The sequence below is a fragment of the Brachyistius frenatus genome, unplaced genomic scaffold (genome assembly GCF_029030835.1).
Source record: "Brachyistius frenatus isolate BFR_SWC_R1_liver_20210118 unplaced genomic scaffold, ASM2903083v1 Contig_4, whole genome shotgun sequence".
NCBI classification, from domain to species: Eukaryota; Metazoa; Chordata; class Actinopteri; family Embiotocidae; genus Brachyistius; species Brachyistius frenatus.
The window spans coordinates 7,227,483-7,243,073 of record NW_027210603.1 but is presented as its reverse complement, the minus strand read 5'-3'; the positions used below and the strand labels follow the sequence as shown (position 1 = coordinate 7,243,073).

At 43.4% G+C, this 15,591-nt stretch overlaps 1 protein-coding gene across 4 annotated transcripts; it reads right to left on the bottom strand.

Moving 5' to 3' along the window:
• Positions 1-8,273: 8,273 nt before the first annotated feature.
• tada3l (transcriptional adaptor 3 (NGG1 homolog, yeast)-like) lies at positions 8,274-15,577 on the bottom strand. 4 transcript variants are annotated; one of them, XR_011311561.1, is made up of 10 exons: positions 15,363-15,577; positions 14,816-15,063; positions 14,426-14,673; positions 14,145-14,250; positions 13,875-14,010; positions 13,654-13,757; positions 13,403-13,509; positions 13,123-13,314; positions 10,293-13,018; positions 8,274-10,190 (listed from the first exon to the last, which is right to left on the bottom strand). XR_011311561.1 is itself a non-coding variant. In XM_069713271.1 (8 exons), exons 1-8 carry the CDS (start codon positions 15,023-15,025, stop codon positions 12,823-12,825), a joined length of 1,299 nt encoding a protein of 432 aa, XP_069569372.1. In that variant the 5' UTR covers positions 15,026-15,326; the 3' UTR covers positions 8,274-12,822. The 4 variants fall into 4 exon arrangements, 1 of the variants encoding a protein (XP_069569372.1); XR_011311560.1 differs by lacking the exon at positions 15,363-15,577 and having other exon boundaries at positions 14,816-15,326; XR_011311562.1 differs by lacking the exon at positions 15,363-15,577 and having other exon boundaries at positions 10,293-13,015; positions 14,816-15,325.
• Between the last annotated feature and the right edge of the window lie 14 nt (positions 15,578-15,591).

The following is a 15,591-nucleotide window of genomic DNA, read 5'->3' as shown; positions in this document are numbered from 1 at the left end:
GAAAAAAAGAGAGCTGCAAAGCTGGAAATAAGTTGTTTTTTTTGTTGTTGTTTTTTAATCCTGCTAAACAAGCTCTCTTCCCTGCAGCGTATTTCCATGTTTGTGCTTACATCAGCTTCTTGCGATGTGACACTTCTAAATTCCAGAGAACAAAACACAGGCAAGGTTGTTAAAAACAAAAACACATCCATTATCTTATTGTCCTCACCCAAAGTGTAATTTATCCACTCGGTAATGATTTACAATAAGGCTCAAGTTCAATAGCTGTTTTTGTGATGGTTTTGTTTCAATTAAAACCCATTCAGACCCTGTTTACTCTTAATTACATGGACACGCTTCCCTTTTACCCAGCGAGTTTACTTTCATGTGGCTGTTTGTGTTGTGATCCCTCATTCAGTTTCCTTTTACACATAATCCCAAGAATAAAAAAATAAAAATAAGTTTTAGTCTGATGTTAACTCCTTTTAAGATGGGGGTATGCAAGAGAGAGATTAAAATAAGACTGAGAGTCTACATCCATGGCACTGAGGCTGTACATAAATGCAATCTTGACATGACAATGCTATCATCAGATGTTAGCAGGTATAATTTCAACTATGTTCACCATTTCAGTTTTGCATGTTAACACTTACTATCACAAAGAACAGGTGGCTGATGGGAATGATATTATTTTGCAGGTATTTGGACATATTGCTGTGCCCAAATCTTAAATTATATCACAATAATCACAATATAATTTTTAGGTTTCTTTGTTTTGGAAGCTGCCATGGGAGCCACAGAGGTCAGTGTGAGTGAGTGTGCTGAGAGGACAGACATTGATGTGTATTGAACAGATTTGGTGAAGGTGTGCGATAGATGAGCTTTTTGTTTGTCAGTGATAACAGAGTGTGTTTGTGTTTAGAGGGACTATGTCACTTTACAGTAAGTAAGGTAAGAAAAAATTTAAATCTTGAAGGTAGAATGTCAGGACATGCAGTAGAAGATGCCAACACAGACGACAAGTTGCAGTTCTTCTGGCTGAATCATGTCACAGAATTTTAAAACACTCAGCAGAATGGATGTGTCTGCTGTTGCTGTCTTTGCTGGTTGTTACTGTCGTGAGGCGGCTCTGGTCCACCTCTTCTCTGTCACTGTTTATCTTTCACTATCTCACCTCCCTGGTCTCTGTTTGTGATCTCTCACACAATTGTTTACTCAACTTTTCTGCATGTCATTTGTGCTTTTTGTTGCCCCTCCCATCCCCTCAACCCCCGGCTTCAGTGCTCGTAGTCCTGTTCCTCCTCACATGCCTCTTTTTCCCCCTCCTTCCTCGCCTTTTTCTCATCCTCACTATCTTTCTCTCCTCCTTGCACTCCCCCTGTGAATCACACAGCAGAAACGGAGCCGGGTGTCAGCTTGATGAACGAGGTCATACAGGCCCAGCAGACTTCGTTATGCTGAGTCACCATAAGGCCTCTCTCGGGCTCTCCCTCCATCTCTCTTTCACATGCACATGTAAAATAGGTTCAGTCAAATCTCACTCTGGGCACACTCTTCGCTCTGTCGTGCAACTCTGACGTCAAGTGATTCCTCAGAAGTGTCATTAAGACCGTCCCACCTTATCAGGCCTCAGCTCAACTTTAATCACAACCTGGCACAGACACCTCGTTTTCATGATCTGGTAATGTCATGTAAAAAAAACACGTGGGCTATTTAAGTTACATCAAGTTTATGAGGAGAAACAGAAGATTTCCTAAACTTAGAACAAAAATAAGGCATATTTGTGCCCTAATTTTAGGTAATGTATAATTTGATATAGTGCCCCTGTCCTTATCACATATTTCCCATCACACTTTTAAATACCTATTTTTATTATTTGTATTTATTAGATAGATAGATAGATAGATAGATAGATAGATAGATAGATAGATAGATAGATAGATAGATAGATAGATAGATAGATAGATAGATAGATAGATAGATAGATAGATAGATAGATAGATAGATAGATAGATAGATAGATAGATAGATAGATAGATAGATAGATAGATAGATAGATAGATAGATAGATAGATAGATAGATAGGTAGGTAGGTAGGTAGGTAGGTAGGTAGGTAGGTCGAATACTATATACTACCTGATAGGCTATATATGGAACAACATTGATTATTATTTTTAGGCTTAATTAAAAAATAACTACAAGCCTTGGACTAGTAAACAGTTGTAACAGCATGAATTCTTATATTAAAGTGGAGTGGGGCCATCTATCAAAAAGTTGCATCAACCTTCAGTAATAAATAGTTATAAGAGTAATTTGCAGTTAATGCTTTATAGACGTAAATGTACATTGTATGAGCTTGTTATTTTGTAATGGGCTTTGACCATGCATTAATATCATTTCACGCAAATCTTCCCTCATTAAATTTCCCTTGAGCCTCCATCCTAACATCTTACACCTGACTGGCTCTGTCTATAGGGCCTCCTGTGTCTGTGAGGCACATCAGAGTCCAGCTCCCGGTGGGCCTGTCTGGGCCTGGAGAGTGTTGGTGCTGTGGCGTCAGATAGGCTTCAGCTTCAGACTATATTTACCCGGCCCCTCATAAGAAATTACCAGACCCCAGAAAGCCATCACATGCTCTCTCCTGTGGCCTTTTCCAACACCAACAACTCATTGAGATAACATGTAGGGGTCTGGAGATAGTCAGAGCAGAGTGGATTTTTTTAAGCACCTACAGAGCAATCAAATTGCCTTGAGTTGAAGGTGTGACAATACAGCTGTGCAAATCTCTGCTGTAATTTAAAGTGTTTGAAGCCTGCGATGCCACCACATCACACAGAATACCACTGTATTGTTTACCTTTAACTACCCAAACTACTGCAGATGAGGGAGGAGGAATGAAGGAGGAAATAAAACCACTAAGTGGCAACTTGTATCTTACACAGGTGTCACAATCCTGAACAAAGTAGGAAGAGAAATGAGGAGATAAAGACTGAAAGCAGTTTAACTCATTGAAAAGTTGCCAGTAACCCCTAACGAGCTGATCATTCAGAGGAGAACAGAAGAATTCAGCAGGTGAGGCCAGTAAGACTGGGCACATAGGAGAGCCTTAAACCAATAGATGTACCCGTCCCGTCCCCTCTTTAAACCTTTCCCCTTCTTCTCCAGCTGCTTCGTCCTTTTGCTTTCTCCCTCTCTCCCCGTTCTTTCTGTCCGCTCGATTTCTGCAACAATTTGGAAATGTGCTGTCGAACTTCCAAAAACGTTGAGTTGTTCTGAGATGCACTCAATGTTTTTGCAAGTGTTGGGGAAAAAAAGGTTTTTTGCTGCTGCAGCGTGAAGAATTTTCCAAAGATGAAGGCTCTGATTTGTCCAATTCTGGCACCCCTCTAGAACCCATAAAGACTGAGGAGATCCTCGTAGAATAGTGCCAAAACTGTGTATTTGTCCCCGTTAACATGTATGTTCATGATCTAAATTATGTTTAATAGATGAAGTTAGTCAAGGTGTGTATGTTGGAGGTTCTCACATCTTCTCAAACTTTTATTTTGTTCTGTTTTATGTTGCAGTGCTTTGCATATTTGGCCCTGGGTGTAACAAGAAGTTTAAAGTAAATCGCCTCTAACTCTCGCTCTCTTATTAGAAAAAACAACAACATTGTTTCAAGGTTACGTTGAATACCAATGTTTCATGTCATCTTTTTTGTGCTTTTGCTCATTGTCTTCTACATAAACATGTCCATTTGCCCCAATGATTAAAAGAATCATGTCCCAACAATTTAAAGCGAAGCCATGTGGACACAGTTACAGATTAAACCTAAATCCTAAAACAAAATGTAACCGAATCCCAACGTTTACTCACATTAACTTGGAAATACTTTACTTTACTGGCCATAACTGATGTTACCTGGACGGTGTAAAGTGTGCGTAGCATGCTAACCATGGTAAGTCAGTGAAGTTACTGGAAAGTGATTTGGAATATGCACAACCAGGGCTGAGGTATGATGATCTATGTGGATCAGTGTGAGTTTTCAGGGCTCTGGCAGAAAGAAGTGCTTATCCGACAGCGGGCCTGTGTCCCATCAGTGGCTGTTAGACGTGCCACTCTCACACCTCCAGCTCCTTCTGGCACTCAGGCTGGTGATTCTGAGATGAGCCAGAGGAGATAGCTTTTATAAAGGACTGATACTTACCGTGAGGTAAATGGGAAGGAAGAGGGTTTAATTGTTTGAAGGACAGAAAAACATAGACACAATGATAGCAGGAAGAGATGGGACCTTGACTGAAGTGAAGTGATTAAGTTCATCCCAGAAACCTGGGCTTCTGTGTGTCTCCTGTAAGAATTGTAGTTGTTGTCTTTGATCCATCTTCTCTTCAATAATCCAAGCCCCCATCCCTGTAATGTGATCTGATCTGAGTGTCTTACTCCAGCAGAGCCAGGGCATGTCCATCAGAGCTACGCTGTAATCCCAAACTCAGACACCCCCATGCTCACCTCCACAACAACGTCTGTCCCACCCCCACCGCTCACAGCAGCAAGTGGAGCTGAGGCGCCATAGACACTTCCTCACATCATCCCCCCATGTCCATCTCACACCATGCCACACTAGTCTGGCAGCGTTGGCATGCACACAGGGAAATGTTTCCACCCACCATCAAACGTGGAGCGAGATTTGCAGTGAGAGGCTAGTTGTTCTGTCATTCTGCATGTGAGCAGCTAATGTAGCATGGGTAACACCCTGCATGGGGTGAGACAGAGCAGTGGGGTAGAGGGCAGGAACACGAGAGAGGAGGTGAGGAGGCGAGAAGTGCTAAATCCAAGAGTGAAGCTGGGTCAAAGCCCAGATTATAAAAAGCATTGCCATAATCAACTCTAGACATTACACCAGACAGTAAATACTCTGACCTTTAGCCAACATATTTGACACTTGTTTGCTGTATGTGTGTGTTCAATATGTTCAGCCCAGGAGCGGTGGTCAGGCGGGTTGTTGGTTCTGTGCCATGTTTCCTTATCTCTGGCCAACATGCCTATACTGACTAGCAGTACCTCCATCTCGACCTCAAACCCAGCGGGCCGGCCGCTGTTGGAGGGCAGAAAGAGGAGGAAGGGAGGATGGGAAAGAGAAGCGGGTTGAGGTTAACTGCAGCAGGAGCAGCAACTAAAGAGAGGGAGAGAGAGAAAGGAAAGCCCAGTGCCTGACAACTACTGACAGCTGAGCTTCCTCTCTCATGGGGGCTTTCATGACCACAAACTGACATAGTGACACACACGCACACACGCACGCACACACACACACACACACACACACACACACACACACACACACACACACACACACACACACACACACACACACACACACACACACACACACACACACACACACACACACACACACACACAGATTGATCCATTTCAGCTTTACACATAGCACAGTGGCCATGAATAAATTATACCCATTTTGCCTCTAATAAAGACTTTGACATTGACTCTGTCAGACTGCTGCGGAGTGTGGAAGAGAAGCTCTTATGTAACAAGTTCTGATATTCAGTGTGCGAGTCTGGATGAGTGTGATATTTTTCCATGCTTGCCTTTGGTGCACAATCTCAGCTCAGACAGCCACAACAATACCAATTTGTGTGGGTGCCTGTATGTGTGTCCACAAGTGTCTTGGTGTGTAGCCATACACCACAGGGAGCAGAATAAAGCAACAGGTGTAAAAGAGGTTTTTAAAACACACAGTAAAGCTTTTTTTCCCCAGTCTGACATCTGACCCTTTGCTGTCACTGTTGGCATACGAAGACAGCTGTTAAAATGACCTCCTCTTTGCTTCACACAGAGAACCGTTTATCTGTGCCTACGTGTCAAAAGGTGAACCATAATTGATCTGTTTCTGTGTGTCCTGTAGAAACATGTCTGACAGTTTCAAACAGCCCATGACCTGTGTATTACTCAGGTATTTATTTATGCAAAGGTATAAAGTATAAAAGCAGCTGCTGATGTCACACACAGGACAGGCCGTTACTGGTAACTGCACTCCAGACAGACAACAACAGTGGGCAGCATATGGGAGGAAATCACATTAGACGCTTACACCGATGACACAGCTGTTGAATTTGTTAATTTATCAGGAGGAGAACATCCTAGGTCAAGAGGTTACTTTTATGTTTGCAGACTGCAGCCTGATTGTTTATAGTGGGATGCTTCAACTCTGGACAAAGAGCATGTTATTCAGATGCAAATGAAGGATGGATTAGGGAGAGAGTTATTAGAGAAACTAAGTGGTCAACAACATATAATGAAAGGGTAGTCAGACCTTTTGAGCATTACATTTAGATAAGAAGATCAAGACAACTCTCTTATATGCATTACATGGTCATTTTACATCAATATTTTTGCACAGATACAAACAAACTTGTTAAAGAGTGAGCTTCATGTGATGGTGATGGGTTTTGTTCCCCTCGGTCAGACCCGGACTCGCTGTTTCCTCCTGTTTCCAGTCTAAGGTTCCGGGTTCGAATCCGGTCCTGGGCCTTTCTGTGCGGAGTTTGCATGTTCTCCCTGTGCTTGCGTGGGTTCTCTCCGGGTTCTCCGGCTTCCTCCCATCATCCAAAAACATGCACTTCAGGTCAGGTTACCTGGCGCCGCGGTCGTGGCAGCCTGCTGCAGCATCTCCCCCCTGAGAGCCCCCCTGCTGTAGTGAAGAAATTTCCCCTCGGGGATTAATAAAGTGTACAAAATCAAAAAAAAATTTATGTTGTGAGGGTCCAACATGAGTGTGGTATCAATCGACCCAAATGAGGCTCGGCAAGAAACCAGTTCTCCCAAACTAGAGCTTAGGACCTAGTTTAGAAAACATTGCGACTATGAGTGAGAACCAAATAGGGGCATCATTTGGACAGGGGATGGAGATTTTGATGATATAAATTTAAATACATAATCCATCCTCCTGAGATATTTTTGGCCAGAGGTTCTTCTGTATCTACTTTCATAATCTTCTGCACGTGAACTCTTGGGCCAGGAACTTCCCCCAGTCACTCATTTCTCCCATCATTTCTTTTTGGTGGTTTCCTCAAAACCGCTCCTATTTTAGTCTGTTCCACCAAACATGATTTGCCCTCTAGTGTAAAGAAAAAAAAACTCACTAAGCCCCCTTTCTCTCTCTCTCTCTCTCTCTCTCTCTCTCATAAAACAGCCTAGGCCTGTGTGATTGTGTGCATGAGCGTGTGTTTCCATGCACCAATAGTTATGTTCCCAATGCTGGAGGGAGTGATCAGGGCTCAGTACAGCGAGGAGGATAGTCTGCCCGGATTTACCAGCAGTTCTTTATAAGGACAAGGGAAAAAAGGCCCTGCTGCCTCTATATTTAGATAGTCTTTATTGGGCCTCTTGTCTTCAGTCCCCCCCCCCCCCCTTTCCCTCCTCCTGTGCTGCTGCTGCTGTTAGAAATCTCTCACCAAAGTCATGTGGGAGGCCGGCCCTCCTCTCCATCACAGCAAGGGGAGAGTGAGCCTGATAATGATCTGGCTGATAATAACAGAGCAGAGGAAACGAAAGAGAGATGGGGAGAGGATGGAGGGAGCATGACAAAGAAGCCGTGGGTGGTGAGAGAAGCCTTTTTCAATGTGTCTCCCTCGCTCCTCAACAGCTATTAGCGACACTGCCGGTGATGTCCTCTCTCTGCTCCACAATCCTCCAGAGTGTAGGAAGTCTCAGGAAAGGGGAATGTTTTTCATTTGGCTCCGCAAGGAGGAGACTGGCAGTTCACTGTATCCCACAACCACCGGATGGGTCTCTTTCAGTCCGTCCTGCTCCGGTTTGCCCGCAACATAAGCTGGCAAACGCTGCTGCATTAAATCTGTGTGTAAATATGTGTATACATATCCATGCATTGTACACTTATAGGTCCCCCTCTACATACCCATGCTAACAGGCCTCATCTCCAGTGCATAGCATATTTCTCAAGAGCCTTGACCTCTGCTGTCCAAATTTACTGCCAATGACAAACAGAGCTCTTGAACAAGGTGTGTTCTTATCCACCTATCTCTTCCTCCCTTATCTTCCTTATTGCCGGTGATTCTAACAAAGTATAGTCAAACCCAACTGGCACTGTGCCAGCACTCAGGAACCTTTGCTACTGAGGCAGAGGTGACTAAAAGCTTTGGTGCAATTTAGCTTCAGACGGGTGCTGGTCATGGACCTGGCATGACTTCAGCCCTTATGAAGAGAAGGCTCATAAAACTTTAGGAAAACATGTGCTCAGAATTGACTTTCTGTATTTCAATAAAGAAGAAATCTTTAGTAGTAAATAACAATTTATTGAAGAAATGACAGTTTGGTAATAACCTCTCATTTATACGACCCCATACGATGTACAGACGCTGAGATATTTTTGTAGAACAAGTGAAAACTTTGACCTGCTGGTGGCACAAGATCAGAAGTTAGGGAATCACCAAAGTCATTCATCCACTGAGCACCATCTCTATCTGGGTCACATTTCATGGCAAAATCCAGCCATCCAATAGTGGTTGAAACATGTCCCTAAAAACAAACACTGATGAGAAGTCACGAATAACAATTATTCATAACAATCCTTCAAATGGTTTTCGAGATATTTCAATGGACTTATGGACCAGGTGCCATTGCTAGTTTGGCTCATATAGCTTAAAATTGGTAGTGGTTTTGAACTTGGCTTGATCCCTAACAAATAAAAGACTCATAAAACCCCATGCAAACTTGGGCTGAGAATTGAGCCCATATTTATTTGTTTTTTAGTTGATATTTGGTGCAAGGGCTATAATGAAAACTTGCGCCCATCTTAAGTCCCCAAACTTCAGTGATGAAAATTCTTGTGCCCATAAATAATAGACAACATCCCCACAACTTATAGAAAAGTCTTTTATGACCTGGATTGTTTCCTCTAATAATGTAAGTAAACAGCTTGTCCCTAGTTGATCATGCTTATCTTCCATAAAATAGCCTGGAGGCATGACAACTGTCTGGAAAAGGGGCCCAAGAATCTTTATCTTTACCTCATCACTGAGCAAAGCCCATACAGGTGGGGCTGAACAAGGCATGAGGGGTTGTTTTGCATATGAGCTGACAGATTCAGGGGTCACACAAGAAAAGCATCAACTGCCATGCAAATGGGAACCAAATCAAATTCAAACCAGACCAAGTTAAAGGAGGCGGTCAAAAAGGGGAGAGCAATTTTATTTTGTGTATCATACATCCCTGCGGTTGTTTGTGCGTCTGACTTTTGGGCTCGAAGGTCTGTCCAGTTTTACTACAGCAGCAACAGCAGCCCTCTGGGGAAGGACAAGCCATGACATCAGAATAGTGGAAGCAGCGTTGAAGACAATACTTCTCTGTGCGGGAGAAGGACCGAGGCGTGGCCTGGCCGGACAGAGGCTCTTGTCAGTGGACCAGCCAGCCTCAGCAGCTGTCTCAACCTCTGTCTGTATCTCTGTCACACACACCATTTCAATTCAGCATGAAAGCTGACATAGCATTAGGACAAAGGATCAACAGATTTATGTTAAAGCTCTTTACCCCTGTGTATCTCTCCCTGTTGCTGTGTGCTTGTGTGTGTGTGTGTGTGTGTGTGTGTGTGTGTGTGTGTGTGTGTGTGTGTGTGTGTGTGTGTGTGTGTGTGTGTGTGTGTGTGTGTGTGTGTGTGTGTGTGTGTGTGTGTATGTGTCAGCCTCTCTCTGTCCATGCTCAGTTCCAGCTCAGGAACGCAGGGACGGAGGTGGAGTAGGAGAGCCCCAGAGAAAGAAACATAGTTTGTAATCAGTGGCAAAACAAAGAGCCAATGGACAGAAAAGCTCCCCACTGATTGGGGGTGATGGTAGCATAGATAAGTGTGTACGTGATCACATGTAAACACATAACACACAAGACACATTCTGCCCACATGACAGCACTGCGATTACTCTCTATCTGTCTGACGTGAAGCAATCTCGTGCTGGAATACTTAAGATCAGGTTATAAACCCAGACCCTCCAATGGAGAGCTGTCTTCTTCAAACAGCCATAAAGCTTTACAGGCCCTGACAGAGAGGAGTGAAGAAGCTCACCATGTAGCTGAATTTCACATGGGGAGAGGAGAGCGTTACGTGACCGAGTGGAGCTGAGGCTGAAGTTAAGAGCCTCGCAGATCCCAGGAACCTCAGGGACACACCACCTGGTTGTCAAAAAGGAGTCTGGCAAGGCCTAAAAAAAAAAAAAAAAAAAAAAAGAGTTCAATATGGTATGTGTAAACAGTGGACGAGCATCATTGAGCATGTATGAGCAGTTTATCAACACAAAGCCCACCTGCCCTTCAGTGTCGGTCTCCAAATGCAACAAAAGCCTTGTGATACGCCCAGCCTCGAGGGGCCGCCACAGCAGCTTATTCAGCCTCTCATTCACCTGTGAGGAGGACTCAATAGGTCTGCATGGCATTAAAAGCTTTCATACACACAGGCGGATGGCAGTATGAATTTGTGTAAAGGACACCGGCCAAAATACAGGAGGTTTTACATGATGATGGGGCTCAGGGACACTGAACTTAAGCTTTTACTTTTCCATGCGTGTACCGTTTTTCTGAAAAGACAGTAGCTGTGCTATTATGGATCTTTTTTTTTCCACCGAAGGCTGTGCCATTACAGCACGTACTAAACATGCAAATAAGGAGAGAAAGGGGTTTATAGAGACACTTTTCTGTCTCATAGGCTGCTGAATCGTGAAATTGAGAAAAAGAAATGCAAACCTGCTTGAATCTAAAGGTAACACAAAAAAAAAAAAAATCTGAATTCCCTCTGACAGACCTGCAGTCTGTCGCCTCTTTCCTGTTTAAACTATAAACAAGCAGGCTGACTATGTGGTACCAAGGCCTGAAATCTGTAGTGTCAGAAATGTTGGAAGATCTGACATCAACTTTAGAAAGGATGGTGAAGATTTTAGTGACATTAATGCTGTAGTGTCGGAGCATTACTTTGTAACAATAAAATCTAAATGTTACTGAAATGATAGTGACTCGACTGACAAAGTTACTGCAGTTTCATCAGGAAGCAAATCATGCGAGGGCGTATTTTTGTTCACGTCTTTTGAGTTGGAAAGTTACATGAATTATACTTCTTTTAGGATTTGTTTTTTAGGGGACAGAAAGAAACACATGATGGAAAAAAAAACAAAAAAAACAAGGAGAAGCATTTTGGAACTACTCTCAGCCAGAGAGGGATAATAAAATTTAAGCATCAGTGACGACATGGAGGACATTTTTCTTTTCAGTGCCTGTTAAGTTTACATACCAAATCCACTCAGGGCAACAGCAGCGCGAGAGTTGCTGCTGGGACAACGTGATAGCTTGGTCGGAAATCAGCGTTTCTGATTGCTTACCCTTGTCAGATCCCTCTGGATGACTGTGCTGCTCTGTCACTCTGTAGGATGAAGTGAGCGAGCCTCACACACAGCTGCTCACTGTGGGACACAGTCTCCTGCTTTATCGTGGGATCAAGACCAGTGGGAATACCTTCAAGTGAAAACTATACACGTTTTGCTAGGGCATAGTCAACCACAGTCCCTCAGCTATGTCAAGAGGCAATGACTGCCATCTACTGGTGCCTCTGTGCAAAGGAGAGCTTTGAAATATTTTCTGGTTTTCCAGGAAACAAAGGATACTGAAATTGTCAATGTGGCCTCATAATGAAGAAAAATAAAGGAAAATACTGCTGCTGTAAGAGATCTTTGCACAAAAGTAGAAATTGCTGGCCAACATGTCACCCACACCAACAAAAAAATAGGTGGCATTATTATGTCTGAACTCTCAGCTCTTCTGATGCTCACTGCTACAACAATATTATAGTAATACACATTATTTGACTGCCATGAAATGAAAAGTGGAGCTTGTTTAACATAAGTCACTTCAAGCTTTTGGCCAACTTTGTCACATTTTAGAGGAAAAATGGTCTTAATGTTAATTTGTAGCTCATTAACATTTTTTCCACAGGTGTCACCGTATATGTTGGTAAATATGTTAAGGAGTGTTAGAATATTACTGCAAAACTATATTTGTCACCCTTTTTATTTTATTTGATTGTTTGTATGTTTACAGACAAATAAAGCATGAAGATATTTTTCACACTGAAAATAATTTCATTTTCAGTGTTCCTGGTGTCATGCAGGTATATACATAGATACTGTACCTGCAATTGTGTGAGTGAATGGACCTCTCCATCTCTTCAAACATAATGCGTCCTGTAATGCCTTTGAGTTATATTGTTTAATGAGAAGCTGACACTTTCAGTGAAACATTAGTCAGTACAATGACTAGTTAGCCTCATTGTTTCATGCTCAACTGGAAAGCATTCGCGAATGGATGCATCTCTGCTGATGAATGAAAAAATGTCACTAAAGCAGGCATGAAAATGGACAGCAAAGACATAAAAAGAGCAAAAGAAGAAACATCAACAGATCTGATGATGTTTAATTATTTTTTGAAAAAGAAGCGACAGTCTGTTTATGTTTTTCCAGGCACATCTCCTCTGATTTGTCCAATTTATAGTTAAACTTCAGATTTATTCAAAGAGTTATTTATTGTTTTCATAACATTACATTGGTTAACAAAATAAAAAGCAACAAAAACAATTCAACTGATGACAAAAATCCAACAAAAGATGTAAAATTGCTCTGCTGCATACTCAATGTTGGCGATGGAATGAGCTTCCTGCTGTACACAACACAAAAAAACTACTACAGAGACATCCCTACTCAAATCATGCAGACCTGCAGGACACCAGCTCACTTCTTTATGGAGGCAGCTCTTCACTCACAGCTGTTGCAGCCACACCAAGTGTTGCTTCATTTATCCATCCAGTAACTTGAGGATGCTTTCCCTCTCCTTCAGTGCTTTCCAGGCCTGGTCTTTCTCCTTCTTTGTTGGAGTACGTTTCTTCTGCCTGGCTGCCATGATTCGCCGAAATCCCTCCATCACTTCGTTGTCAGACACTCTGACTCGCTGTCTCAATTCCTGCTTGCGCATTTCTTCTTTCGCCAGCCTGCTTAGACGACAGAAAATCACGTTTCAAGTCAGCTTATTCACAATTTCTAAAAGGTCGTTAGGTTTAGGTGGTAAATGGAACCACTGTTCAGCTTCTGTCCTCACCGGAGCAGCTCCTGCTTTCGGGCTCTGTTGTGAGCGGTCAGGGCTTTGAGTTCTGCTTGTCTCTTCTGTAGCTCTGCAAGGATCTCGTCCTCAGAGTCTCCTCCTGGTCCGGGTCGCTCCTCAGAATCCAGCAGCCCCTGGGCTACCAGCTCCTCTTTGATACGCGCCTCCAAGGAACGGGTGTGAGGAACACTGGAGAGGGGAAAGGAAGACAGTTGATATGAGATATGTGGAGGCTTAACAGATGCAAAACATTGATTTGATGTTTTAAATACTGCACCTAAAAGCTTTTCCTTGGCTCCGAGGAGAAGTCCCAGCGCCATCGTTAGCATCCTTCCCTGAAATATCTGGTATAGGAGAATCCTCCATGGGGGATATAATGTTCTCCTGGACGAAAACAGGCAAAATCATCTTAAAATCAGGGTCTAATTTTGCAATATTTTAAAATACGTACGTCAATATTTCAGATGCTGTATCTCAGTTTATCAAGAGTAAAAGCTGAATCATAAAAAAAAAAAAAACTAGTCTGACCTCTACAAGGGCCTGCAGCAGACGCTGCGTGAGAGGACCAAAGGGGCAGCCGTCTTCTGGAGATTCATGTTGGGATTCCGACTTCTTCAGCAGCGAGTCCACGTCTGCAGCAGTTAAACACGAAGATGAGTATGAAGGTGGATACACACTGGCGCAGCAGCTACAGTCTGGCACAACGAGACTAAAAGCAAATCAGTTCATGTGCTGCAGTCTTCCTTCACCTTTTGCATCCAGCTCAGACAGCGGTCCTCCCATGAGGCTCTTCTTCTTGTCGTTGGCTCGGGCACCTTCCCTCTGCTCCTCCAGCAGATCCTCTTGAGCCCACCGCTGAGAGTAGTGTTTCCCCAATGCTGGAATCTTCAGTGAACACAATCAGCACCAAGCATTTGTTTAGAATGACACATTTCACTCAACGGCATCGACATTTTGCAGTTTCTGCTGATGAAGCTCTTCGTAATAGAGCAACGGGTTCATGGCTTTTTGTGTCATACTTTGAAATATTCAGCTTCATCCTCTGGAGCCTTCAAAACCTCTTCTAACAACCGTATCTCCTCATTCGTAATATCGGCACAATATGGCTCGACTGACGCCCAGAATCTGAAAAACAAAAACATTTGCAATACAGTAATATAAGTACCAGAAGAAAACAAGATTTATTTTGCCTTATTGTTCTTCTGACACGTCTGAGAACAACCTCACTAATAGTTGAATAAGACATCAGTTGATTAAACTGAACTGACGGCTAACGATCTGTAGAGCTGCTGTTGCTCACCTGTTGGGAGCATCATTTTTCGGAGTGCGGGGAATGTCTTGTGGGTCGTCCGTAAATTCGTACTCTTGAACTTTTGGCTGCAGGTTTTTGGATTTGGGTCTGCCGGGACCTGGGCCCGGCCCGTGGCCTCCTTTACCATCCAGCTTCTGCTTCTTTGGTTTGTGTCGAGAGGAGGCAGCGGGGTCTGGGTCTTTTCCTAGTTTCAGAAAGCGCTTATCGCCCTTCTTGTCTTGCCAGTCTGTGAGGATCTGGGATGCAGTGCAGAAGAAAGGAGACAATGTACAAGGTCTCTAACTTTAGCATTCACAGTTACGTATCATTGAACTGGGATGGAAACCTGGTTCCACATAACCAAGCTAAATGGAAAAAGGGTTTCCCACTCTGTCCTACCTGTCTCTGCTCCTCCAGGGCTCGGAGACGGCGGCTGGCTGAGGACAGCAGTGTCTCCAGCTCCAGCTGCAGGGTATCCAGTTCCTCGATGCCAATGCCATCATCCTCTGAGCGGCCCAGCACGGCAGTGTAGCGGGGACACACCTTCACATGCTCGACGGGCTTGAAGTCGTAGTATTTCAGCGGGGGGCAGTCCTTCAGCTCACTCATGGTGCTTTGTAGCAGCGACTCGGCAGTGTTTGATTAAACTAAAACGAGAGGGCGGTTCATGATAAATTGTCATCACACACACACACACACACACACACACGTACTTGAACCACAGACTGCGGACACGCATTCCCCCGAAACACGTACAGGACGGGCTGCTTCATAGAGCACCAGCCAGCTCGGCCCAAACTGACCCCGAGAACGCTTCAAATCTGATAAAGGTCGCTTGTTTGTACACATACGTTTTGCACACGATTGTTTGAAAACTGCAGGAGCTGAATGGTACCAACAGAAAGCCCATATTTACATATTTACAGTCCGAAGCAACGATATTTACCGTCAGTGAATGGAATCCATGTTGGGAACAAACATTGTGGTAAGAGGGGTGTGTGAAACAGATTCAAATGAAATTAGAAAATATTTTACAAAGAGATAATGATTTTAAATCCATGGAGAATGAGACAGCGCCCCGAAAATTAATGTAGCATTTTAAATCGTAGTAGCTAGAAAAACAACCGTGACAAATTGTAAATACATGGCCCTCACGCTACAATGGTATAATCGGA

Coding starts and splice junctions, on each gene's coding strand:
- tada3l (XM_069713271.1), bottom strand. CDS start 15,025: ATGAGTGAGCTGAAGGACTGCCCCCCGCTGAAATACTACGACTTCAAG. Junction 14,011..14,144: donor ATGAAGCTGAATATTTCAAA/GTATGACACAAA, acceptor TGTTCACTGAAG/ATTCCAGCATTGGGGAAACA. Junction 13,019..13,122: donor CGAAAGCAGGAGCTGCTCCG/GTGAGGACAGAA, acceptor CTGTCGTCTAAG/CAGGCTGGCGAAAGAAGAAA.